The sequence below is a fragment of the Brachionichthys hirsutus genome, chromosome 3, assembly GCF_040956055.1.
Source record: "Brachionichthys hirsutus isolate HB-005 chromosome 3, CSIRO-AGI_Bhir_v1, whole genome shotgun sequence".
NCBI classification, from domain to species: Eukaryota; Metazoa; Chordata; class Actinopteri; order Lophiiformes; family Brachionichthyidae; genus Brachionichthys; species Brachionichthys hirsutus.
In genome coordinates this window covers 5,022,298-5,048,238 of record NC_090899.1, presented here as the reverse complement: position 1 = coordinate 5,048,238, position 25,941 = coordinate 5,022,298, and the positions used below count along the sequence as shown (strand labels likewise).

Sequence of the window (25,941 nt, the reverse complement as noted above, 5' to 3'; positions counted from 1 at the left end):
TTTACAAACATGCAGCTAGTGGTTACATAGCATTTGTCACTCTGTCTCAGTAGGACTATTAACAGCTATATATACGACCAGGATAGTGTGTCATGTGGATCCAGTTTCTGCCCACCAGGATTTAAAAGCATGTGTGTGTGTGTGTGTGCGCGCTAGGGGGATTGAAGGTGCGACTGAGGAGCAGCGACCACCAGGCTCGAGGAGAGTGACGCAGTCAGGTCATGGGTGTGGAAGCAGAGGTATGAGGCTTTGCTCTGGGGGGGTGCATGGTTGAAATTCAAGGATAAGGTTTCCCAACCTCTGCAGTGAAATTCACTGTGATGAGCTCTGGTCTAATTATAGAGGCGTGGATTTGGAGGAGGGGGGATGTTTGGCAGAGATATTAGCAGTCGAACTGTGAAGGGGTGAAAATGGGTGAATGTCAAGTTTGAGAGTGAGAGCAGGGTGTCCTTTCAGGAAACAAAAGAGAGGCAAGTATTTCATGTCAAACCTATTCTTTAATTATAAGCAAAACCGGTGCTGCATACTGCACACGCATAAATATACATGAGTAGAAATGAGCCAAGCATGTGTTTTGTCAAGATTCATTTGCTGCAGAGATTTAAGGCAAGCATTCTACGATAACATGTATTTACTGCATACAGATTGCAAAGAGTGACTTGCGATAAACACGGCAAACAGTGACCATTCATGAAATATAAACACATTTACCCAGTTTATGTACAGTTGAGCTTATAAAGTGAGTCCATAGAATTCTCTCATATACAAAATGCTATGTTGATCACTTCGCACCATTCATTTCATTCAACACAAATACATCCGACAGTAAAATAAAACACAAGTCAAATAATGGCAACTGGAGCCTCAAGTGTTGAAAAGCCTCATAAGCTAAAATATTAACACTCAACACTATTCAGAAGACAACATGTAGCAGATAAGAGCAGCTAATGTCATTAGAAGCTCCAAAATGTTATCAAAAAATATTATTTATTGGGGCTCTGGCGGTGACAAAGAAAAAATAAAACTTGATTCTTCAAAAAAAAAAAGGTTCAACGGATTCTGGTTCTGATTCCTGCATTCAGTGTGGAAGTAAGTACCGGTAAGTCGAGTAAATATTGAGGTGAATCCAAATACCGAGGGAGGTTTCGGATACGTCTTTTCGACTGATCAAGGTGAAGCCACGCACGCATGGGCAACTTGTGATGTTGCACAATTATGTGCATATTTGTATATCTGAGAGATAATAATAATAATAATAATAATAACAAAGAAACAGCTGACAAGGAGAATTCCTACAGGATTTTATTCTATGGTAGCTTTGAAACTACTGTCTGATCATCGAGGTGTCGGGGCTCTGAGTTTGAGATCCCTGCCTTACAGCCATGAGCAAACTAGTGATTTGTGACACTAGATCTACAGCTTAAGCAGTCAGCAGCAAGACATGTTGCCCCTTCCATCTATTTGTTAAAATATTTGCAAAACCAAATTCTGGAACCTTTGCTAAATTCTCCTGATAAAATTGATTAAGACCTAGTATGACTTCTCTGAAAAGTAATGCCAAGAACGAGCAAAAGTCGCAGCACTCAGGAAACTGACTTTTCCTCATGCTCCCGAACGCAATTTCGAGAATACGGTGTGTCATAATTCAACATTCAACTGCTAGGTGGTGCTATTCTTGTGAGGCCAGCATTTCTGCCAGGGGCTGAAAGGAAGGGAGAGGATGATGAAGAGGAGACCTCCTAGGATGAGAATGGCTCCCGCTGCGCCCACGCAGGCCACAGACCAGGACAGTTCATGGTGCAAAGGTATGGAGTGGTCGCTGGACATCAAGGCCAGCACAGACTGGTGGAATATCAAGACAGAGACGAGGACCAGCACACCTGCACAGAGGTGGAAAGGAAGTCAAACTGACGATATGGAAATAATTCATGTAAATATGAATTATTAGCATTTTGAAATCCCACCTGACAGGATGAAGCAGAAGGAGGCTGGCTTCAGAAAGAAGGACACTCCTTTGCTGAGGGACATGGCGATGCAGATGGAACCCGTTGCCATCATGGCCAGACTCAGAAGGGCTACAACTGCTGAAGCGAGATTCAGATCTGTGGAGAAGAAGTCGAAGAAAATGTGTGAGGATGTGTAAAAATGCATGCCAAGTTAACGCAGTTGGAAATGGACAGGCGAGAAATGATGACGACTATATTTGATTACTAATATCTGACATTATGAAGACGGTGTGGATTGTACCACGCTCCATTCTCGATGTGTTTCAGATTTGATTTTGGCAGTGACTATCTGAACAGGTGTAATTCATTCAACGTTTCCCAACAGCCAGTGCCAGCTTCCTGTTGGTTGGTTTTCAAACAGATATATTCATTATGTTATTATTCAAAGCACGGCAGATCCAGGCTTCAGGGATGGACTGCGCCATCGGGCAGGAAGAAGGTGCCACGGAGCCAACATGGGAGCAGCATATCAAGGCTACTAGTAGGTTTGTGTTGGCTGGCAACGCAGTGTGAAATTGACTGATATATTTTAAACTGACCAACATTCTGATTACATTATATTCATACAGCTACAATGGTAGCATGTTTGCTCTATGTATGTCTTCCATGGCTCATATTAACACACCTTACTGTGCACGGTTCATTCTCTCTCCTCTAACACGATGTAGCAAATTTCCCAGCATGCATCAGGAATATTATCAGAACATTTGGATCAAAATATAAAGTTATGAAAGCTGGTTGAGGCTGCTGAGACTGATGAATGAACACGTCAGTCTGACAGCTCGAGATTGGGCACTTTGTTTTATTGGCTGGAACATGCTAAAACCTCCAGCACGTTCTTATACATATGCAGTGAATGTCTTTTATTGATAACCGATAGACTGCAACCGTTAGAACAAAAAACGAAAGGAAATGCGTGATGCCTCACTCTTGTTAGTCGTCTTCTTGAATATGACCGCATTCTCCCCAGAGGTGAAGAACTTGAAGTAAGTGCAGTTGGATTCTGTGGGCAAAAGGAAAGAGATCATGTAAAGAGATTAAACACATGCACACACACACACACACACACACACACAACCATGCACACACTGCTGCTGGTCTTCTGTTATGTGGCTCCCATGCTTCCATGCCCCAGTCCTTCCAGACAATAATACTATTTCTATCCGAGTGTAGCGCATTAGCTGGAATACAGTAAGACACTCGTGCACAATGCTCATCACCGCATATGGCGCCGGCAGAGCGGACGAGAGGTAGCAACACACTGAGAGCGGATGGAAGAGAGAAAAGAGGTAGAAAAGTACGTAGGACAGATGGAGGATAGAAATGGAGAGACTGAAGAGGAAGAGGGTGAGTGAATGATGAAGGGCGGTTATGCAGGAAATATCCATAGAGGCTCAGAGCATGAGATTGTCGGGGAAGGGAGGAGTGAGTCGGGGGGGCAGATGGAGGGGTGATGAAAGAAGGGGAAGAGCGAGGAAAGTCACAGATGGAGGAGGCAGTGAAGGGAGCAGGAGATGTCAAGAGGGGGAAGAAACGGGGGGGGGGGGGGTTGGTTAATACTGCATCGAACATACACTGTCTGTCCCTCAGCCTCATTTCCTCCTCTCTGTATTTAAACAAAACTGTGAAGTAGTCATATTCTGTGTGACTTCACCAGCACACAGCGACCACTTTGTGGTCCAAGACACACACACACACACACACACACACACTCACACATTTCTGTCACGCACATGCATGCTTTATGCTCGCGCACGTTTGCAAATATGTTTTACTGAAGAAGACACAGCCTGCTGCACACGCCGTTCTATCAAAGTCAACTGGTGTCCCCTGCTGAGGTTGTAATTGCGAAGCTGCCATGTAACCCAAGCAGACAGCAAAGACGGCTCCGCCGGTCTTGAGGCGACGGGCCGCGTTTTACTCGGGATGGGGGCCAGAGGCGCGTAAATAGGGATGTGAAGCAGAGAAGCAGAGATAGCAAAGCAGTTGTTTTTATCCAAACATGACAGGCCCACGGCCGCCTGCCACAGATGGGGGGGGGGGGGGGTCTAAACAGTGTTAGGACGCGTGAAAAAAAGATTGGCAGACACATGCTGGCCGCCCTCACACACCAGCAGACCAGGCATCTGGAGGTGAGATGAATATAAGCGCTGGATAGAAAAACAATGTTGTGACACATCTTGGTGATAAGTGTGAGTAGTATTTATGTAATCCACATTTTCCCTTTAGGATGGGGTATTGTTTCGTCAAAGCGGATTCCCTGAGTGATTCCAAGAACAGCTCCTCCTAAACCTAAAGCAACCCTTTTTCCCCAGGTTATGTTTTTGACGATGTCTGTCTGTCTGTCTGTCTGTCTGTTTGTTTGTTAGTTAACAGGATTATGGAAAAACAGCTGGACGGATCTTGATACCAAAAGAAATCTGAAGATGAGTCTTGAGCCCAAACAATTTTGAGAGTGATCCGGATACCCGTCTGGATACAAAATACATTTCTATTTTCTATTTCAGCTTTTTCAAAAAATCAGATCTTGTAAAATATGCATTCACTTTAGTCACCAAACATCACAGTCATAAAGACGTCCGATATGAACTATCATGTAAAATGTCTTCTGGATATTAATATTAAATTTTAATATTGAAAACTCCATTTATGGATTCCAAAATCAGTTAAAAAATACCCATCAAATCTGATTCACTCTTACTTTTCATGGTTGGTGTATAAAGATACCAAGAACAATTTAGAACCTTTTGGTGATGATCCAGGTCACCATTTGGACGGTGTGAATCTAATTAGGAGGGGAATGAGCTGCTTGGCAGAGGTCTGCGCTCTCAGAGTGCTCTTCTAGTCTAGTTTGAGAACGGAGCTGTCACAAATCTGAGCACTGATATTAATCCAAAATAATCCTGTGGTCTCTCCTTCATGTCTTGCGTTATGGCAACAACAGGAGATGCTAAGCTGTACAACCTCAAATTAGCATGAGGCTTTTGTTTTTGCACAAGAATCTAAATTGTATTTCTTTCATGATTACTTTTGCACATTATCTGTAGGATGACCTCGATGCATGTGTTTGCAGGCGGCTTCACATACACAACTATCCTCTCTCTATCCCTTTACAAAGTCACCCGTGCACATGCGCTGGGAAACGCTGTCTTGGGCGTGTATAAACTATGATCAAAAATCTGAGGATTGATCAAGGGAAAAGATTTGTATTTAAAATGAAGCCTTGGCACACTCTCTCTCAGTCCCTCCTGTCCTCACATGAAAGACCTCCAGATGTAACCGTATTCCCAGAGGGCATACGCCATATTAGTTGTGCCTGCGCCCTCTGTTTTCACATCAGCGGCGATGGCAAAGAGAAACAGCAGCAATTAACTGCACGTTTTTTCCCTCCTCTGTAACATCAACAACGTGCAGCTTCTCAGAAACACCTTTTTACAGACATGAGCAGACGGCCTCAGTAACAGAGCAGACAAATGCCTTCCAGAAGTCTCACCTCTGGAAACAGAGATCAGACAGACAGGCAGAGCGGCAGACAGGAGTCTCACCTCCAGGAAGTTCGGCAGGGCCGCAGCTTGTCCTCTCTGGGTCTATGTCCGCCACCCACAGGGTGCGGATGCAGCCCTTCCACAGCCCATAATGGGCCATCTGGCAGGTTTGGTTGCCGCTGAAATTCTTCGGTTGGGCCAGCTCCACCCAAAACTCTGTCCCCATGCCCAACACCGTCAGGGTCACGCCGACGATGGATATGAAGAAGGCAAGCTTGATCTTTCCCTCCTGGCTGTCACTCATCTTGTGGATCCTCCTCTGTCCACGTCCACCTTTCACCCCGCCCAGGCCCCCCGCCTGTCCAGACCCTACCACCCCGATGCGCCCCTCCTCATCCTGCTGCACGAAGAAGTTGGACCACATTCTAGCCCACAGAAGAACAAGGCAGAGGAGAAATGGGGCACTTTGGATTTAAGATTGCTCGATGAGACTATGAAGGCAAAGAGCTTATGGGTGAAGAGGCGACAGGATGCAAATCTTTATAATGGTAAAGCGTATATATCGCAGCTATCCTGTGGTATATCGTAACAATTAGCACTGAACACTGAATTTAGATCTATATGTTAGTAGGAATCCAATTCATAGGGTGGTCGATGAAATGGGAGGGAGACAGACTCGTGGAGCAGGAGAGCCAGTGAGTATTTTCCAGTCACCACTCTGAAACGGACAGATTGAAACAGAAAGATGTGAGAACAACCAGCATGTTTCTTCACCAGAGCAAAATCCTTTCATCAACAACTTAACATTCAGTGTCCGCCAGCTTTATCACCAGCAACAGACGTCCTTCCCTAAGAGCTGCGCGACAATCCATCAGCCAACAACAGACGAGCCAAATGGGAATTCCCTGAAAGGCAGATTTTGCTTCAGATGGAGTAGCAATCTTTTTTTTTTTTTTTTTTTTGCTGGAGGGTCTAGCTGAGCGATAACACTGCAGGGCCAGACCGGACCCCCCATGTTCTGTTATCCCAGAGGAGGAGGCAGCAGAGCTCGTTCCGTGGCAGGTACACGGATCCCTGTGGATCTGAAGGGGATGATGGCTTCTACAAATACATCCCATCCTTTACGTGTACCGGCAAACACGTGGAATCTGCTGCCAGGACTGTGTTCTTGAGTGTGTGTGTGTGTGTTTGTGTGTGTGTGTGTGTGAGTGTGTGTGTCTTTTCCTGTGCGGGGCTAACAAACTTTAACCGGACGTGAGCTGAGACGGTTGTTTCTGTTATTTTAAACTGCAAGCGAGGTGCCTTCGGAGACGCATAAACACATGGGTGACGGGGTAGGACGGCGTCACCGTCGGGGTGCAGGGGAGGTGATAATTCATGCCTGGACCCCTTGACAGAGTGTGGGGGCTGCAGTAATTAACTCCGCAGTGTAATCCAACAAGGAGGCCCGGCCATTTAGGACGCAGAAACCAGCAGTTGGTGGATCACTTGATGCAAAACGTCACGCTGACAGCATCGGGGGGGTTTAATATAGGCAGGCAACACACCCCATGGACCCACAAAGAAATTAATAAAGAGATTTTCATTGAAAACGACAAAAGAATCGAGAACTATCCTAACAATAATGAGTAAGGCGCTACCCTGTAGTCATTTTGTTAATATTTATGGTATCGCACGTGTGTACAAAATCCCATATTGAACTCAAACAAACTCATATCATCAAACTCTTCATATATTTGAAAACCTTTTTACTCTGTCTGATGGGGGGGGGGGGCAAAGATCAAATTATATGAGCTAAACAGCCAGACACTACAGAGACTTAACTAGCTTTAATTGCCTCTGTTTGGAGACAATCATTTCATCACAGCAAAGGGACTGAGTTAGTCATCATGTTGGGATATGAAGCGTTATTAAATCAATAATCATCCAATGATAACTAACAAGGAAGCCCTTCAAGGGATGTTTTAATAGAGCGACTGCATGAACATGGTTTGGACAGTCTGCAGGCATGTCCGTGGTCATTGGTCACATTTCAAACCTTGATCACGTTACATCCATAAGAGCCACCGGATGATCGGATCTTTTAGAACATGGCAGTTTAGTTTAGCTGCTTTACTGGAGGAATAATGCACACAAAGTTCACTTTAAACCACAGGCTATGGTAAGAACGCCTTTTTTTGTGAGGCGGATAAATGCTGAAAAGAATTCCAGTTGTTTTGGAAACTGAGGCTACAGTAATCTTTTATAAACGGGTCACTTTAAAAATAAAAATAAAAAGCCATTTAAAGCGCTTGAGTGAAAAGAGGAATATGTCTGACCTGTTTTGGTGCTAGTTGTTCGGTTCGGGAGTCAGAGACGCTTGAAACTGAATAGAGGGCGAGGAGCGGTGATGGGAGAGTTAGTGAGAAAGTGGAAGGAGTGGAAGAAGTGGGAGGGGGCGCCCTGGGGTTATGTAAAGTGGGAGTAACGAGGGGGGGCTGCAGCCTGGTTGGTTAACACTGTTGATCATTAAATCTGCCTGTTTGTGTTTTCACCGCAGCTGTAACTCCTGTTCAGGATCAACTAAAATACACGCATGTATGACGTCACGAATCAGCCGGGGGGGGGCGCTCTGCTCCGACGACGGAAGAGCTGATTGAAAAAAACCTCGTCTGTGCGCACATGTCTGTGTCTATTTTCGACGGCCACCTGTTAATGACATTAAAGCATGGGGGGGGGGGGGGGGGGGAGATAACGTTTTACAGCAACACACGGTGATAGTGGGAATCTGATAGGGGGGGGGGGGGGTGCATAGGGAAAGAAAAAGTAGATGAAAGACTGATGAAAAGGTTGAAGGGGCGATGATGTCTGGTGTGGAGCGCACTGAGTCAAAACGCAGAGCTGTAGAGAGGAACGTGAGAAAGGAAGTGTCCCCCCCCCCCATTTAATTCGTCCCTGAACGAGGTCCAGGCCGACTTTAGAGGCTCGGCTGGTCTTATGGAAAGCTTTTTCATGGCCCAGCCCTGCTTGGCTCCTCTACAGTTTGGGTTACATACGTGGCAGAGAGAGAGAGAGAGAGAGAGAGAGGCCAACCCAGGGGCCAGGGAGAGAGATGGGGGGGGGGGGGTACAAAGCCTTTTACTTTATAAATACTTGCCGACTGATGCCCGAATTCATTCATGAAATGAAATTTCTTAATCCCAATTTGGCAACAGAAACTGAAGAACGTGCAGTCACGTGATCAACTCTGAAAACAACATAGGAATGAGCTGACGGCCATAACAATAGCCAATCATGCTCATGTCGATTAATGAGAAGTGGCACATTGATCAGTAAATAACTTTACTGAGCGAAAATGATTGAAGTACTTTTCTCTGTACAGAGTTTGGTATTTTCCTACGTTCTAATTGAGACACGAACGCAGCATCATTTTGTCTCTTGGCTGAAACTTGTATGTCTTAATTAAATTCTCAGATGTTGAGACATTCATAAATCGCGCCTCAACCTGTGCCTTCAGATCCACGGTGAGACTGAAACCGCATCACGGGATGGCTCTGGTCTCCAGGAGTCCTAACCCTGGTTTTATCATTTCTATTGTCTAACTTTAACTTTTTTTGAGCTGTTTTCGGGTTGATAAGGACCCAAAATCACCATAATAGTGTAGAAACATGGGAAAAGTGAGTTTTTCATCATGTGGGACCTTTAAAAGAATGTCCTTTGCAACAACTTCCATTTCTGGTTGCTGACTACTTTCAATAATGCCTCTGCAGTCAGAAAACAAAGTGATTTTTATTAATATATTCACACAGAATGATAGTCATGAATAAAATATTCAACACAATCAACACTTAAGAACAAATATTTCTACATAACAGGTTCCTGAAGACAAAGTTCAATTCTCAGCAATCCTTATGAAAGAGACCGACTCGTTGTGCTCCATCTTACAAAAATCTCAAAAAATTGACAATTCAGATACTAAATATATTTTTTCATAGATATGCCAAAGGGAGGCCTTCCCCCCAGGGTGGACACATTTCATGTGGTGTTTCAAAACATTGGCGTAACCGAAAGGTTCTTCACACATTTAAACTGTCAGTCTTTTCCCGTTTTTATTGTCATGTGCCTTTTCAAATCAGAATTTTGTGTGAATTGTTCACCAAATGTCTGACAATCATAAGGCTTAACCATCATTGTGGATTCTCATGTGGACTTTCATTTTGCTGTTTTCTTTCAAATCTTTGCCACATTCAAAGGGATCTCATCAGTGTGGATTCTCATGTGCTTCATAAAGGTACTTTTCTCTCTGAAATGTTTCCCACATGTTTTACAGCCAAAGGGCTTCTCATCAGTGTGGATTCTCATGTGCTTCATAAAGGCAATTTTCTGTCTGAAATGTTTCCCACATGTTTTACAGCCAAAGGCCTTCTCATCAGTGTGGATTCTCACGTGCTTCATAAAGGTACTTTTCTGTCTGAAATGTTTCCCACATGTTTTACAGTCAAAGGGCTTCTCACCAGTGTGGATTCTCATGTGATTAAGAAAGGTACTTTTCTCTCTGAAATGTTTCCCACATGTTTTACAGTCAAAGGGCTTCTCACCAGTGTGGATTCTCATGTGCTTCATAAAGGTACTTTTTTCTCTGAAATGTTTCCCACATGTTTTACAGTCAAAGGGCTTCTCATCAGTGTGGATTCTCATGTGATTAATAAAGATACTTTTCCGTCTGAAATGTTTCCCACATGTTTTACAGCCAAAGGGCTTCTCACCAGTGTGGATTCTCATGTGGACATTCAAATTATTCTTTTGGAGGAATTGTTTCCCACATGTTTCACATTCATAGGGCTTCTCACCAGTGTGCATTCTCATGTGATTAATAAAGGTACTTTTCTCTCTGAAATGTTTCCCACATGTTTTACAGTCAAAGGGCTTCTCACCAGTGTGGATTCTCATGTGCTTCATAAAGGTACTTTTCTCTCTGAAATGTTTCCCACATGTTTTACAGCCAAAGGGCTTCTCACCAGTGTGGATTCTCATGTGCTTCATAAAGGTACTTTTCTCTCTGAAATGTTTCCCACATGTTTTACAGCCAAAGGGCTTCTCACCAGTGTGGATTCTCATGTGCTTCATAAAGGTACTTTTCTCTCTGAAATGTTTCCCACATGTTTTACAGCCAAAGGGCTTCTCACCAGTGTGGATTCTCATGTGCTCAATAAAGGTACTTTTCTCTCTGAAATGTTTCCCACATGTTTTACAGCCAAAGGGCTTCTCACCAGTGTGGATTCTCATGTGGACATTCAAATAATTCTTTTGGAGGAATTGTTTCCCACATGTTTCACATTCATAGGGCTTCTCACCAGTGTGCATTCTCATGTGATTAATAAAGCTACTTTTCTCTCTGAAATGTTTCCCACATGTTTTACAGCCAAAGGGCTTCTCACCAGTGTGGATTCTCATGTGCTTCATAAAGGTACTTTTCTGTCTGAAATGTTTCCCACATGTTTTACAGCCAAAGGGCTTCTCACCAGTGTGGATTCTCATGTGCTCAATAAAGGTACTTTTCTCTCTGAAATGTTTCCCACATGTTTTACAGCCAAAGGGCTTCTCACCAGTGTGGATTCTCATGTGGACATTCAAATAATTCTTTTGGAGGAATTGTTTCCCACATGTTTCACATTCATAGGGCTTCTCACCAGTGTGCATTCTCATGTGATTAATAAAGGTACTTTTCTGTCTGAAATGTTTCCCACATGTTTTACAGTCAAAGGGCTTCTCACCAGTGTGTATTCTCATGTGCCTAATAAAGTTACCTTTCGTTCTGAAATGTTTCCCACATGTTTTACAGTCAAAGGGCTTCTCACCAGTGTGGATTCTCATGTGCCTAATAAAGTTACCTTTCGTTCTGAAATGTTTCCCACATGTTTTACAGTCAAAGGTCTTCTCATCAGTGTGGATTCTCATGTGCTTCATAAAGGTACTTTTCTGTCTGAAATGTTTCCCACATGTTTTACAGTCAATGGGCTTCTCACCAGTGTGGATTCTCATGTGCCTAATAAAGGTACTTTTCTGTCTGAAATGTTTCCCACATGTTTCACATTCATGGGGCTTCTCATCAGTGTGGATTCTCATGTGGACATTCAAAACATTCTTTTGGAGGAATTGTTTCCCACATGTTTCACATTCATAGGGCTTCTCATCAGTGTGGATTCTCATGTGGACTTTTAAGCCTGCGTGTTTTGTGTAACCCTTGTTACATAATGTACAAACATATGGCTTCTTACTTGTGTTATTTCTTCTCTGGGATTGAAACTGAGGCTCAATCTCAGCATCTCTTCTGCTTGTTCCACCTCCCTCATCATGGCTGACAGATACGTGAGAGCTGTTAGAGATCAGCAGGTCAACGTCTGCTGCTCCAACCACAGAGATTATAATCGGCATGTTGACATCAGACTCGGTCTCTGCTGCACCATCTTCATCTTTCATGTACAGAGTCTGAGCTTCCCTCTGGTCATTTTCCTCATGAGTCGGAGTCAACATGACGACATGAGTCTCCTCCTTCAGCACAAGCTGCTCTCCCTCCTGACTGGTGAGGAGTTCCTCCGGTTCCTCTTTCAGGTGAGGAAGCTCTGGGTCCTCTTGCTTCATGCTGGACTTCACCTCCTGGTTCCAGAGCTGCTGGTCAGCAGGGACCTCCTCCTCCTCCTCCTCCTCCTCCTCCTCCTCACAGACATGACGCTGTGGGCGATCTGGAGGGACAGAGAACAAGAGGAGGGTGACGCCATTGTGATGACACAGACGTAGATGATAATGATGATGCATATATTTATTAGATAGAATGTTAGAGCAGTACAAGTACAGTCAAACAGTAGCATGTATTACAGTACAAGTACAGTAAAACATCTTGTCTAAGATGAGCATTTCAAAAAAGCCCTTGCTGTCTTGTTTCCATTAAAAGTCCTTCAACAATATATATATATATACATATACACGAGGAAAAGAGTTATCGTTTGATAAAATATGGATAAATTGACCGCCAAATCTTCCGTTTTATTAATATTTAATGACTTTTTGTTTACCTATCCTGTGTAACTTCAATTCGGGCCTCAGGCTGCGACCCAGCAGTCCTTGCTGACGATTTATCTCTTCTTCGTCCTCGGCGGGAGTTTTATCAAACTTTCCGAAAATATCCTCTTCAGGAGCTGTTAGTCGATTTTTAACTACATTTCCCAAAAACTCAAATGAAGACATTTCTGTTAACTGAACGAAATACTTGAGAAACAAACAAAATACCGACTTTCACTGATCTCATGTGCGCAGAAAGCTAACGCTACAAAAACATTTGTTGACTTCCGGTTGTTGTCCCCCACAATATCCTCCGACTCGAAAATCATCTAAGCTTTTTTGTTCCGCTGTCGCTGAGGGTAAAACTACGACGACTGACGGAAGGGAATCAAAATTCGAGTGCTTCAAATCAATAGAAAGGAATAATCAACTTCCATTTATTCCAGCAGGGGCTGAAAAACTCAAGAAACTCAATTTCCTGAAATTTAAACGAGACATATTATACCGTTTTTCCACAAGTTAACGCAGTTCTTGGGCACTTATATGAAATAGCTGTGCCAGTCTTTTGTTAAAATAGCAAACAGATACTGTGTTGTCTTGCTTATACGATGCAGACAAGGCGCGTTAACTGGTCCGTAATATACTTTATTCGGAGCTTGCATATTATCTGTGCCGCGCTACAGTCATAGCAATCCTGTTCCATCACGTACAGGTTAGTTCTGCGCATACTCCACTCCTGTGGCATGCTGGGTAATGGAGTTCTTATTTAACTAAACGACTAACAACACAGATACTCCAGGACATCGTCCGTGCACAAAAGGCATAAACTACTCGCTGAGTTTAAGTGTTACCAAATGTTTGTTCTATGGCGAGGAGAGTTAGACTTTCACCAGGGCTGCATGCAAAGACAAAGATTAAACTAGTGAGAAATAAAATCTAAAAAACACAATTAGTGCACTTTATCCACAGAATATGGGTCTAATTTATAATTAAACATATATTTATTCTATATCAGAATTTGCTTTTATAATTTAGACATTTCACATTCAATTTTAGAATACAAAATGTCAATTAATATTTACATGAATATTGGAGATGTATTTAAATTGCAGTAATTGTTTGTAGTATTGGCAACATTCAGAATGTTCTGGTGCACCTTCTGCACAACTTGTGACAGTTAAAATAAATGTTTTTCTTGTTATTCCTATTACACTAATGTGCATATTGTTTGCATTGAAATGCACCAGCACTTTGAGCTTGTTGTAACTAGTAATAAGTAATATATTACTGATCTTGAGTAACTTTCCCAACACTGTTAATGAGCCAAACACCTCATGGGCACTGCTGCATGTTCCCGTAGCTTCTGTGCCATGAATGGAAATTATTGCACTGGAGTGCGCAGCAGAAAATAAATCCCAGCTATTTACTTTTGTTTGTGTGATGTTTGATAAAAGCCAAATTAGAAGTAAGTGTAAGAGGAAATGATCTCATATTGCTTTTTGCTCTGTGATGTTTTATCTCTGTCTGCAGGGTTAGCTGGGTTAGGACCAGTCCTGCATCTGTCCTGCTCTCGTGTTTCTCTCCCCCGATACTGCAGTATTCTCTCTGAATGAGGATCAACATGGAGGCACTGCCCGGAATGACAATGGCCATCGTTAGAGCTTTACATCCACCACCAGAGGGAGATGATGCATTTACAGTCTCCCACTGCGGCATTCGGCCTGTCAATCATCCGTACTGGGCCTCACGTTCTGCAGCCTGAGAGTCTCAGTGTGTGGGGGGCGCAGGTCAGTTCTGCACGTGTGCACTGATGGATATGGTTTATACAGCCCCAGGAGAACTGATCCTTTATCCGAGTCCTGCAGGGAACCAGTATCGCATCAGTGGTCCTGATTCTGGCTGCTGCTCATTGGTGCAGCGATGCAGATGGGCAGCACAAAGCAGACACTGGGAATGTCGTAAATGGATCATTTGCTACCTTTGGAGCAGACTTGGGTATTGTACGGCCCTTTGGTTGACTCTGACTGTAAAATATAAACAAATGTTCTAATTGTAACTCATGCATGGACTAAAACTGCATTCAGTGAGTTCAACATGATGCATCTTTCTTAAATGAGCACAGAGACAATATTGTGACGTCTTTAGGATGCTAAGAACCTTCACACAACTTTACAACAGTATATTAAACTCAAAATGTTCACTAATATGAGTCACAAATGGTAAAACGTTTACCGGTACATGGATTTTACCATTTTGAGAAATGTCATTGAACAAATGTCATCTTTTGTAAGGCAACCTCAATTGTTTTCATTGCTTAATTATAACATACAATAATAGTTACTGCTTTTTCTAACAAAGAAATACAATTATGCAGAATTGAGTTCAACTTTTTGGCCCGGCCCTCCAGAATATTTTCCGTTTCTCATGTGACCCCCATGGAAAATATAATTACCCACCCCTGCTCTAGACTCTAGGACAGGTATGGGCAAACTTTTTGACTTGCGGGCTACTCTAGGGTCTCCCTGTTGAATGCCCCCTAAGAGGACTCAGTGTGTAGTATTCATCAGCGCTGAACCACACTGAGGATTGGATTAAACAGCTGGGTGAGCGAACAGCGTGAGCGTACATAAGAGACAGAACAAAGACAAAAGTCATGTAAATTCGGTTTTTAATCAACATTTGAAAACAAATTGGACAAATGAAAGACTGTATCTGCTTTTTAGAAGCCAGATGTGGGTTTTAGGTTTTAAATTGTTTAAGAAATCACATTTCCAGAAGGGGGGGGGGGAGAGAGAGACAGTGACAGCATGTTTCAGAAAGTAAGGAGCAACATCTTATGGTGTTACATTTTTCCAGCTCCACATTGAGCAACCCAAGGTATCAAATGAAAGCAGTCTCAAGCCCGTACAGTGTGACAACGTGCTCCTCAGAGAATCCGGGGCGGAAGAGAAAACGTTTGTCCTGGCGTGCGAGGACAGTTTCCCACGTCTACCTTTTGGATTTAGTTAAAAATCATCCGACAGCCAAACAGAATAACGGCGCCGCTACAGCTGGACACGAAAAAGTTAAATGATTTTATTGAACATTAGTTTGATGAAAGCAAGTTTGCACAACCAAAACTATTTCAAAAAGCATCTTAGGTGTTTGGTTTTGCCAGCGAGCTGCTCATCACTTTTCCATGAATGATGCAGGAAGGAAGAAAGAGCAGAGAAGTTGTGTGGTAATGGTTTCTCTTACTGGTATCAGTGTTCATTTGGTCTGTCAAAGAGGAGATGTTGCACAGAAACGTCTCAACACATCCCATAATCCAAATCTGGTGAGAAATAATGCAAATGAAAACTAGGAATGCCATGATCAAGCAAGCTAGTTACCTCCGTGAGCATCAAGACAACATTAAATTTCTGTTCCAAGCTCCACGACAGGCTGTCATCGGGCAGAGATAAATCCACTACCGTGTACCAATCTGCTCTGATCGTTCCTTTAGTTGTCTCTGGAGGGCAGATCTTCATGTTAAACTCAGATCTGCATATGTATTGGGAGGGGCTGATTTTCATTGACGCCGTACAGCAGGAGCTACAGATTGTACGGCCTTGGCGGGACCTGCTCTCTACTGAGTACTATTCTGATAACAAACCACCGTCACCTGTTAGAAGCTCTGTACAGACTACGGATGTGGGAACGGGGTACAGAAAACTAAGAAGAAAGAAAATTAAACACCGTTTACTGCACTTCGGATTATTTTTGTGGCGTGAAAACAAGGTGATATTACAGCTGAAATCAGTGAAGCTACACAGCGTTGGAACAATTACAGATAACACTCAAAGAGTCCAATTGGACAACAGATCCTCTGACACCCATCCTGGGGGGGGGGGGGGGGGGGGGGGTAGGAGATTGATGAAAGTGAAGCAACACAAAGACATGACTGAATCCAAACAGAAAGGACTTGCCTTTCTAACGTGGCAAAAACTGAAGTGGGCGTTACATTTACTGTTTCTACGTTAGATGGACAAACTGAAATGCCCTCGTCTTCCTCTACATCCATCCCCCCGTTTTCTCGATCTGAACACTACCTACTGTACTTAAAACAGGCTAGCTCCATTTAAATACAAACCTTTGAGTGTGGCACCCCTCCCTCTCGAAATGTCACCCCTGTCTCACAAAGTATAAAAAAATTGTTCACCCCACCCTGGACCTAATATTACACACATTTCTGAAAATCTTTGACTCCTATCTGACCCAGCTATGCCCCTCCCCATTCTCTTTCAATTCATGGACATTTCACATGGATCTTAAATGCTAAATTGGATATAGCCACAAATTTTTTTCCGAAAGAATTAGCCTCCCAAATCTATCTGAAATACTCCAATTCAGTCGGTGGTCTGAAAAGAAAATGGGCAGCACATGTCCCCCCCCCCCCCCCCCCCTCCTTAACATCCCGTCTTCGCCACGTCTTCTCTACCAGAAATCTCGGCGGTGATAAGCGTCTGGGTCGCAGTATTTGGTCACCACCACCCTATTAGCAAACTTCCTTCCTGTCAGTCCCTGCATGGCCTTCTGGGAGTCAAAGACTGACATGAACTCCACAAAGATCTGCAGGAGAGTGGGGAGGGGGGATCAATGCAACCAAATACATGATTGTTACATGACAACACATCTATATTTTCGTGTGACGGTCCTACCTTGCCGGTACCAGGCACCTCCAGGCCATCCACTGGTCGAGGAATCTCGATGCTCTTAACTTGGCCGTACTTGCTGCACTCATCCCTGACATCCTCAACAATCTCCTCGTATTCTTCATCATCAAGCAGCTCCTCTGGGGCCACCATGTTCATCAGACAAAGGATCTCAGTGGGCAGGCCACCCATCTGAGTCACCGAGCTGTTTAGACCTGGCACCTGCAGCGTCACTGGGGTCTGGTTTATACTGGTCTACAAAAACAGACACAAAAAAGGGTCAATCCGGGGCTACATCGTCCACTCTATTAAGAACATGCTAAATCCCGCCGCCCAGCAGGGGCCTGTTCAACACTTTGAGACTCACCAGAGTGGCATTCTTGGACCCGACACTGGCCCTCTGCACCAAGAGTTTCTTGTCTCCCAGCTGCATGCCATTCAGCCCAGCAATAGCCTGTTGAGATATGAAGGTACAAAGTTATTTATTTTTAACCCGTACTATTATGAAACCATAAAAAAGTAGCTTGAGGAGGACGGCGCAAAGGACATTGATATTGATTTTAAATAAAGTGATTAAGAAACGTTCTGGAAGACTTGTAAGCACACTTTTCTGATTTGATTACCTGGTCATTGAGGTTGACGTCAACATATTCACAAAAGGCATATCCTTTAGATAGCCCTGTGGCGCTGTCCTTCACCAGGTTGAATGCCTTCAGCGGGCCGAATGACGTCAGCAGCTCCTTCACCTGTGACAGGAAATAAAGTCTTTTTGAGAACTAGAAATATTGAGACAAAAAAAACAAAGTTAAAGGGCTCCATTGTGGTGACAGGCTTTATCACTGCTAGAAGGATATCATCACCTTGACATTTTGGAAAAGAAACGTCATACACTGTAGCCGGCAAAGCTGGTTGGTATAAAATTACTGACCTGGTCGTCATTCAGGTAGTTGGGCAATCCGCCGATGAAGAGCTTGTGAGCAGAGTCAGGCACCACTGTGGACACAACTCCTACAGAGCACAACAAGATAACAGTAAAAGAACAAAACCAACAACCCAAAAGGAGCAAGCTCCTGTAAATAATTTAAGTGAATTATGCCACAAGTACTTAGAGTTAAAAACCATTAATGGGCTGTGTACCAGGCACATAGACACTGGGGTTCTCGCTCATGCCAGGCAGTGGTTGGTAATCGTGAGGACGGCGAATCTTAAGGCTCTGGCCTTGAAAGATGATGCCATCAAAGGCCATAGCCTGTGTAGTTTCATCAACTGAACGGAACTACACAGACACAAAATTAAAATTGCTAAAACTTGGAGGGAAAAAAACAACAACAGAAAATGTGCATCCAACAACACAAATTGCCACCGCAATTTGAAGCAGTCCTTTTGATACGCTGTGAATAGAGCATAAACATTAACATAGCAAATAGACATAACATTCACATCAGATCTAGTGTCTAGATTAGCGTTATGAAGTAGCAATTATGAGACAGACCTTTAGGGCCCCTAACAAAGCATGTATGACAATTAAAATGAAATGCACTAATACAATACGGCTCCTTTGGTAGGGCACAAAGAGGTTACCTCCAAGAAGGCAAAGTTCTTATCCTGATTGATCTGTACTGCAAGGACAGGGTTTCCAGGGGCCTGAGTCAGACCACCCAAACGCATCTGGGCATTGAAGAAGTCCATCATGGACTCCTACAGCAGAGAGGGAGAGAATTAAGGAACCCACTACTTCATTAACCTACGCATTAAAAGCAACACACACATTAAGCAGGTTTATACACTTTAGAAGCAAAATGCTGCCCCTTTTCTCACCTCTGTGATACCAAATGGGATGTTGCCCACATAGAGCCGACGGGCCTGCCGGGTCATCTGGCTGCCCACTACAGGTACAGGGGTGGGAGTAACAGCCAGCCCATCCGGAGTCATGGTGGGCAAGAGGGCTGTAGCTGGGATCTGGCCCGCAGCTGAGGATCAAAGTCAAACAGGAAACATCCAACAATGAATGGTGCTTTTTGCAGTTTATTTGCTTTTAGCCATACCTTGTTGAGAATACTGTAGCAGAGATGACCCTAAATCAGGCAACTACCTGATTATCCACCTTTCATGAACATTAATTAAAAAATGTTTACATGTACTGCGGTTCAAGCTCATAATTGCCTTAAAAAAAGCAGATTTAGGAGTTCTAAACATGAAATATGTTAATATTGAGCTAGCTCAGACAAAATATTGGACTTACTAACTATATAACAAGAATAAGACAAGATAAGAAAAAGCATGAGTGATGTCATTATAGTACTAACACAATGTATAAAATATTATAATGTAGTATAATTAGATTTTTAAATAATATTCATAAATATTGCAAATAATATGAATTAAAAAGGAAATGAGGCTGCTCCCTGTGTACAGCACTCATGAGAAGGATGGGTTATTCTGACCTTGCATGGCTTTGTACTGCATCGGACTGATGTGTTCAAAACCAGGTGGGGGAACATCCCAATACTTTTTCACCTTCTTCTTCTTCTCACGGTGTGGAGAACGGCTGTTGGAGGAAGAGAAGAAGTGAAAGTGCAATAAGCCAGCATGAAACAGATCTCACTAACAAAACGGTAAATTAGGAGTTACAATTACGAGTAGCGCCTTCAAAAATGCACAACAAATTCTAACAACCTCTGAATGATTGCATCAACGAAAACGGTGGAAACAAAGGAAATATAACGGAGAGAAAACACCATAGAACCACAAATAGAACCAAAGATCATTAAATTGTAGCTTTTGCAATAATGAGCACACTGGCGTTGTGCTAGTTAGCTGTATTACCTTCCAGTATTGTCCTGGGGGTAGGTGGCTGGTGAGCTGAAATGACATTGGAAGGGTTTCACATTTCTCTCAAATCAACCATGACAGCATGTCCAAGTGAAATTTTCTTTAAAGTTTTAATGTCAAACCAGTACATTCATTGAGCCTCACAGTTGACGTGCTATTAAAAAAACTAATAATGTAATTACAATAAAGCAGAAGGGATATCGTTCAAACTACATAAAAAGGTCAAATATTCTGAGGGAGGGGGTCGATAGTCTCCAATCTGTTTCAAATTCAAAGACCAAAAGCAAAATCCGAAAAAAATCCCCCACAGATGCGATCTTTACCAGTTTGGATTAAATCTATAACGTGGGAAGGTTATCTGAATGTGACTGTTCATATTCATCTTTGTATGTGACCCACAGCCAACATGTCTGTATCATTGAATTGTATTTACAATATATATGCTGATAAAAACAGTGAATGCCATCTACTGTATTACCAGATTTACCAATGGGGGATATATGCTAATGTGCAGTCGCGTTAGAGGCTCATTGGTACAGGCGCAGGCAACAATCAGCACTCACCTTCGTCTGTGTCGGCGATCTTTACTGTCTCCACGGCGGTCCCTGCTGCGTCTCTCCCTGTCTCTGCTCCTCCTTTTTCGGTCTCTGCTACGGCTGCGGGAAGAGGATCGGCGGTGGTGGCGATTCTCTTTATCTCTTTCAGCTGCAGAAATCATACAAAATCAATGTAAATGACAAACCAGTGGAATAGCACAAACCTGGCAATTCACAAATATTGATAAAGTCAACAGGAAATAGAGGCTTAGTTGATGCCTCAAAGATTCAATTAAGATACATTACCACAGACGGACAGACATGAAGTAAGCAACACTGTCTAAACTTGGGAAATGATTGCAAAGCGTTAATGTTGGAATTGTTACATTATTTTAACAATTATTGAATAGTAATTCATCATTGCAATAAACAAACAAAACATATATATATACACACATGAACTTTTGGATGAGAATTTAAATCGTTTAATATGCATAAACAACTTTTTTTTTTTACTAGATTTAGAAAAGCTTAATGTAGCATAAGTATATATATATATATATATAATTTAAATAGTGGGAATGAATGCTGAAGCTGGAAAGAACGGATGCTAAGCTACATCGTGAATTCGGTCATTTGAAGCACTACTACGACGACGACTGGCCCTACCGCGAAGGAAAAAGTAATGGTCGCCTTCATTCAATTGAACCAGTCACTGTCTAACGCCACATAATCCTAATAAATAAATATTTCCAGTATATTCAGTTTGAGTCAGTATCTTGCAATCCTATCGCATCTCAAATTGCACAAGGCTGCGCGCTAGCAATATAGCGTACAATGCTCCAGCAAATAGACACATCCAGGATTAGACAGAACGAGGACAATTCCATCCAAATATACACATTTCATTAACAATCGATGTGCGATGAATCATTTACCTTGTTTGTTTTCAGAGAGCTGTCTTTCGAATTCGTCGAAGTCGGACATCGCTGCGTAGAAGCCTATTAGGCTTTCAGTGACTGCGTCGCACAATTGTTAGCTAGCGTAAGCTAGCGAAAAAGTGAGAACACTAATAAAAGAAAAGCCTCCTCGTAGTAGCTCAGCCTGGTTGGCTTCAACTAGCAGTCTTCGCAACGATGAAGCTACAAAGAAGAGTTAGCATTCACATAGATTGACCGTGTAATATTAATTTACAAGTTAGCATACAAAATCATTGAGAAAGGAAACGTGTTCGCATGGGCTAGCTTGCTAATTTTAGCTAACTAGCTTGTAGCAAGGTCCAGAAGAATGGGCCTACTGCTCCAGACACCAGGGCGGAGGAAGCCAGCGAGCGAGCTTCCACCAAAGCGAAAGAACAAACGACAAATCTTAGCTGCAAATCTTATAACGAAATTATAGGTCAATAAATACTCTTTCAAACGTCTTAAGACAAAGAAATAGGATAAAGACTTCGGTATGGCCGCCTTTGCGCTCCGTCTCCCGGGTCCCCGTGACACCGGAGGTTGATACGTGACACGTTTCCGGTGAGTAAAAAAGCAGCCTTCGCTCTGTTTCAGGTTCACAGAAAAGTAATTAGGTATCAAAATAACTATATAATCACTAATTTCTCAAACAATATGACCTACCAAGTGTTTATCTAAACTGGGATCAGCGTTGTGCCACTGGCTCCGAATTTTAATATCTGTCAATCAAGACAGAAGCATAATATGGTACATAAATCAGAATCACCACACCAACTCACCATAAATCAAATACCTTTCTGAATTGTAAGACACAAAATACATTTAATGAATAAAATAACTTGTTTCAGTGAGATGCATATTCCATTAAATAATCACAAAAAACAGATTTGCTTCTTAAAATTCAGCACCCCTTAATAATGTGAAATTTATTTTGGACAGTCAAAATGTGTCTCAGATTGTTTATTTTTAGACAAACTGATCAAATGTTTGCTAATTTCAGTTTGGAGGCCCATCTATGGGTTGAGAAAAAAATCATCTAAGACTGCATTCAACCATAACATATTGGTAATCTATTTTACTATGATTTTATATTTTCACATCACCAGTATAAATACTACAAATTGAAAAACAATAAAAATCAATAAGTCTGCTGCTTTATCAACTCTGAAATCTGACATCTATGAAGTAAAGACCAGGAAGGAGCTCTTTTCACATGCATGTGTAGGGAGAAGCAATTCCATGTGCACTAAACGGTCGCTTAAATTTCTGCTGTAGTTCACACTGTAAAACTGTTGGTATGATCTATGTGCACAATTTCTCATGCATGGCTATATGTTTGACAGCAATACAATAAATAGCTAATGTAGTGAATGCTTGTTGTCACCAAAGCAATGCAAGAGCTTCATCACCAGAAGCAAAAGCCGTTTGCTGTGTTTTAGCATGGATAGTTAAAACACAGGTGCAACCCACAGTGGAACAGATTAATGTAATTGTTTGATTAATAAAAGTCAAACACGTACAATATCACCAACATTTTATGGCGGTCACGAAAGGCAAAAAAAAGAGAGAATCAACTGGACTTGTTTACGGTAAGTTTTGTTGAAGACGTCTTTTATCCGCCTTGTGGGTCACGGGTCTGCTGGAGCCTATCACAGCTGGCTATGGCGAGGGGAAAAAGAGAATGCAAAGCAACTCAGATTATTAACTCAGTGGGGTTTTCAAGTAGACGAGTGAGGGAAAAAGACTGTATTTCTCACATGAAGGAATCACAAAATAGGCATTAACATAAGTGGAAATGTTTGAACATAACAGTGTCAAAATCGATACAACAAAAAAACACCAGGTAATATAAATAAAACGCAACAATTATTTCTCAAAATTCTGACGTTCATGTACAAAATATATGGGTTACAGCGGAATTTTAATACAACACTTACATCATTTCTACAAAGAACAGCTCTGTGGTGTGTCTCTGTCATCTTGTGGGCTGAAATATGAATGAGCTCTGTTGGTTACAGTGACAGATTACAGGAGCTCAAGCCACTCTCTAATTCAAATGTGTACCCATTTTTATTTAGCACCTCAGTTTTGTCTTTGAGTGATTGGGATCAAATATTTTCCTTCCATACTGCCACAGGCATCCAAAATCCTTAATATTACTGGAACAATAGTGAAGTTCTGTTTCAGAAACTGGCCTCCTAATACAATATGCATATGCTTAAAGTGAAATGTTGAATTGTCTGAGGAGCTCTGCCACAGCTAACATGGCCATATCAAGGACACAGAGATAACAAAAATATTTGATCTGGACTTCTATTTGCTCTGAGTAAAGACGGCCTGCTACAACTAAAACCAATTTCCTCTTCTCGCCACACTCATCCACAAAATCCACTGTTGTCACGACACACTTCCCCGCTTCTCTTTCTTCCTCTTCTCAACGTCTGAACCTGTAGGAAATGGGCAGAAGCAGATTATTCTTCTTCAGGGCCTGCACCCTGCTGAGTGTCTCCTCGTCAAAAGCAGTGTAGCAGCGTCGGGCATAGTCCAGCAGCTTTTCCTTGGATGGGTCAAACTCCCCCACCTCGATCACCTTCTCTGGTGCTACTAATAAGAGCTCCGCGATGGGTGTGGTGGATGCCACAGTGTTGCGGTCCACTCCGTGGATTTGGAAAGCTTTAGACATATTTTTTACACGTTGATATGTAAGAAGGATCTTTTTGTAGCGAAAAAGCACTCCTGCAGCATCTTTCACTGAAAACCAAAAATGAACAAGGAAATTATCTTTATGTCTGTGGTTAAAAAAATGTACACTAAATGATTAATTGCAATGTTATCATTCCCATACCTCTCTGCCTCTCTCTAGGGGCTTGGAAGACCCTCCTTCTCTTTAACTGGTGTCTGTTGTTGTTAATGGTGTCTGACATAACATCTTCCCCTGATATAATTGCCTCCTCCTCCAGGTAGCTATCCTGTTCCAAGTACTCATCAGATTCCCCCAGGAGAGAAAGTGGGTCTGAATGAAAAACAGAAAACATTTACTTCCCATTACTTTTCGCTTCACACTAAAGTGAAGGAAAGCTTTGTGTTATTTGCATTACCTGGTCCAGCATTGCTATGTCCAATTATTTCACTCACGGATGGCCTTGAAGCATTGTTGGCGATACTGCAAGTGGGTGTTGTACTGGAAGTACTATGACTGTGGCCTTGCAAGAGGGTCTGGGACTGTGCTGTGCTGAACAGAGCTTTTATAGAGGCAAGCTGACTGGTTAGCTGACTCGAGGAGTGGTTTTTGGAAGACATCTTAGTTAGTGGGCAAGGCCTTCTTTGCATCAAGGAGCGTGAGGGAAAATGCTGCGGGTCTGTTTTTTCTTGCTCTGTGAAGATATGGAAGATGCAATATTTGAAAATGTACAACTTCAGGTGTAAATAAACACACATATATGTAGTACAGTAAGGCTATGATTAACTATTTTTGTTTTTCATTTAGCAGTTAAGTGAACAAATCTTTCTTCTTACCAATGGGATGATCATCCTCTCTTCTAGGCCTCCAGTTGAATCGTCTAGATTCATAACCTACAGAGTGAAAAATGGCAACCGGTAAGATTTTTTTTTTTTTTTTAATGCTGCGAGACGTCTCTTGCAAAACCTGTTTCTGATTAACTTATATTCAAATTCCTGTCACAAATCTGCCATCCTCACCATTCGTGTATTGGCTCTGACTCTGTTCCTGCACATGGCTCTTTGTGGAAAAGATGAAGCGGTCTAGCTGGCAACGGAGGAAGTCTCGCTCCTCTTCTAAGTCTTCAATTCTTTTTTGAAGCCAAGAGTTTTTTTCCACAGAAATCTGCAGTTGGGTCCGCAGGTTGGTGATCACCATATATGAGCTGTTGATTGGGGATGGGCCCGCAGACTGGGGTGACTCTGAGGAGAACAGACAGGATATGTTGGGAGATCATAATATTGCATAGCTGTGAAAACTTAACAGAAAAACTATATTCATAATAAATATTCGTTCTTGTAATCACCATCAAAATTCTGATCATTCTGGTTGAAAAATCCTTGCTGCTCAAAGTTGTTCTCTTCATAGGGGATGGCAATTTCATAGGCATCCTCATTTTTTGGAGCTGAAGAGGAGAAATCATGCATAGTATAAATAAATAATACTGTCTGACCTTAAATCAGTGGCAGTGTCATTCTTTGTAGTCTTAAAAACCTTACTCTGCAGGTGAAGGGAGCTTGCGTGGCTCTTGGATGTAGAGGCAGCATCAATTCTATTTCCATCCTCCATCTCACACACAAGGAAACATGAATAATCTTTGGTTAGTTGATAATATATTACCGGGCCATACTGAACAAATGGGGGTAGTTCACACGAATACTGTGCTCACGCTCACATTAATATACATTGA

At 42.4% G+C, this 25,941-nt stretch overlaps 4 protein-coding genes across 4 annotated transcripts; all 4 read right to left on the bottom strand.

Annotated features, from left to right (window-relative positions):
- Positions 1–477: 477 nt before the first annotated feature.
- Positions 478–7,855, bottom strand: cacng6b (calcium channel, voltage-dependent, gamma subunit 6b). Its single transcript, XM_068754754.1, has 5 exons — positions 7,810–7,855; positions 5,552–6,396; positions 2,935–3,009; positions 1,965–2,102; positions 478–1,880 (listed from the first exon to the last, which is right to left on the bottom strand). Exons 2-5 carry the CDS (start codon positions 5,913–5,915, stop codon positions 1,660–1,662), a joined length of 798 nt encoding a protein of 265 aa, XP_068610855.1. The 5' UTR covers positions 5,916–6,396; positions 7,810–7,855; the 3' UTR covers positions 478–1,659.
- Positions 7,856–9,258: 1,403 nt separating this feature from the next.
- On the bottom strand, positions 9,259–12,715 carry LOC137917367 (zinc finger protein 420-like). The gene is made up of 3 exons (XM_068760140.1): positions 12,544–12,715; positions 11,446–12,213; positions 9,259–11,361 (listed from the first exon to the last, which is right to left on the bottom strand). Exons 1-3 carry the CDS (start codon positions 12,713–12,715, stop codon positions 9,701–9,703), a joined length of 2,601 nt encoding a protein of 866 aa, XP_068616241.1. The 3' UTR covers positions 9,259–9,700.
- Positions 12,716–15,180: 2,465 nt separating this feature from the next.
- Positions 15,181–22,048, bottom strand: u2af2a (U2 small nuclear RNA auxiliary factor 2a). Its single transcript, XM_068755327.1, has 12 exons — positions 21,509–22,048; positions 20,598–20,739; positions 20,029–20,064; positions 19,647–19,750; positions 19,021–19,172; positions 18,784–18,900; positions 18,322–18,478; positions 18,131–18,210; positions 17,826–17,948; positions 17,570–17,656; positions 17,209–17,457; positions 15,181–17,119 (listed from the first exon to the last, which is right to left on the bottom strand). The coding sequence occupies exons 1-12, from the start codon at positions 21,555–21,557 to the stop codon at positions 16,985–16,987; spliced, it is 1,431 nt and encodes a 476-aa protein (XP_068611428.1). The 5' UTR covers positions 21,558–22,048; the 3' UTR covers positions 15,181–16,984.
- Positions 22,049–22,390: 342 nt separating this feature from the next.
- ccdc106a (coiled-coil domain containing 106a) lies at positions 22,391–25,857 on the bottom strand. Its single transcript, XM_068759881.1, has 7 exons — positions 25,751–25,857; positions 25,558–25,656; positions 25,232–25,453; positions 25,049–25,105; positions 24,631–24,906; positions 24,378–24,545; positions 22,391–24,283 (listed from the first exon to the last, which is right to left on the bottom strand). Exons 1-7 carry the CDS (start codon positions 25,818–25,820, stop codon positions 23,967–23,969), a joined length of 1,209 nt encoding a protein of 402 aa, XP_068615982.1. The 5' UTR covers positions 25,821–25,857; the 3' UTR covers positions 22,391–23,966.
- Positions 25,858–25,941: the final 84 nt, after the last annotated feature.

Excerpts from the sequence above, each read along its gene's own strand:
- ccdc106a (XM_068759881.1), bottom strand. The coding sequence starts at position 25,820 with ATGGAGGATGGAAATAGAATTGATGCTGCCTCTACATCCAAGAGCCAC. Across the intron at positions 25,454-25,557 it reads GAATGATCAGAATTTTGATG|AGTCACCCCAGTCTGCGGGC; the intron begins GTGATTACAAGA and ends TGTTCTCCTCAG. Across the intron at positions 24,284-24,377 it reads CCCTAGAGAGAGGCAGAGAG|TGAAAGATGCTGCAGGAGTG; the intron begins GTATGGGAATGA and ends TTTGGTTTTCAG.
- u2af2a (XM_068755327.1), bottom strand. The coding sequence starts at position 21,557 with ATGTCCGACTTCGACGAATTCGAAAGACAGCTCTCTGAAAACAAACAA. Across the intron at positions 19,173-19,646 it reads GCAGTACAAAGCCATGCAAG|CTGCGGGCCAGATCCCAGCT; the intron begins GTCAGAATAACC and ends TTTGATCCTCAG. Across the intron at positions 17,120-17,208 it reads AGGTGCCTGGTACCGGCAAG|ATCTTTGTGGAGTTCATGTC; the intron begins GTAGGACCGTCA and ends ACTCTCCTGCAG.
- LOC137917367 (XM_068760140.1), bottom strand. The coding sequence starts at position 12,715 with ATGTCTTCATTTGAGTTTTTGGGAAATGTAGTTAAAAATCGACTAACA. Across the intron at positions 12,214-12,543 it reads ATTGAAGTTACACAGGATAG|ATCGCCCACAGCGTCATGTC; the intron begins GTAAACAAAAAG and ends CTGTCCCTCCAG. Across the intron at positions 11,362-11,445 it reads GAAACATTTCAGACAGAAAA|GTAACTTTATTAGGCACATG; the intron begins GTACCTTTATGA and ends TCAGAACGAAAG.
- cacng6b (XM_068754754.1), bottom strand. The coding sequence starts at position 5,915 with ATGTGGTCCAACTTCTTCGTGCAGCAGGATGAGGAGGGGCGCATCGGG. Across the intron at positions 3,010-5,551 it reads CCCTGCCGAACTTCCTGGAG|AATCCAACTGCACTTACTTC; the intron begins GTGAGACTCCTG and ends TTTTGCCCACAG. Across the intron at positions 2,103-2,934 it reads CAAGAAGACGACTAACAAGA|ATCTGAATCTCGCTTCAGCA; the intron begins GTGAGGCATCAC and ends TCTTCTCCACAG.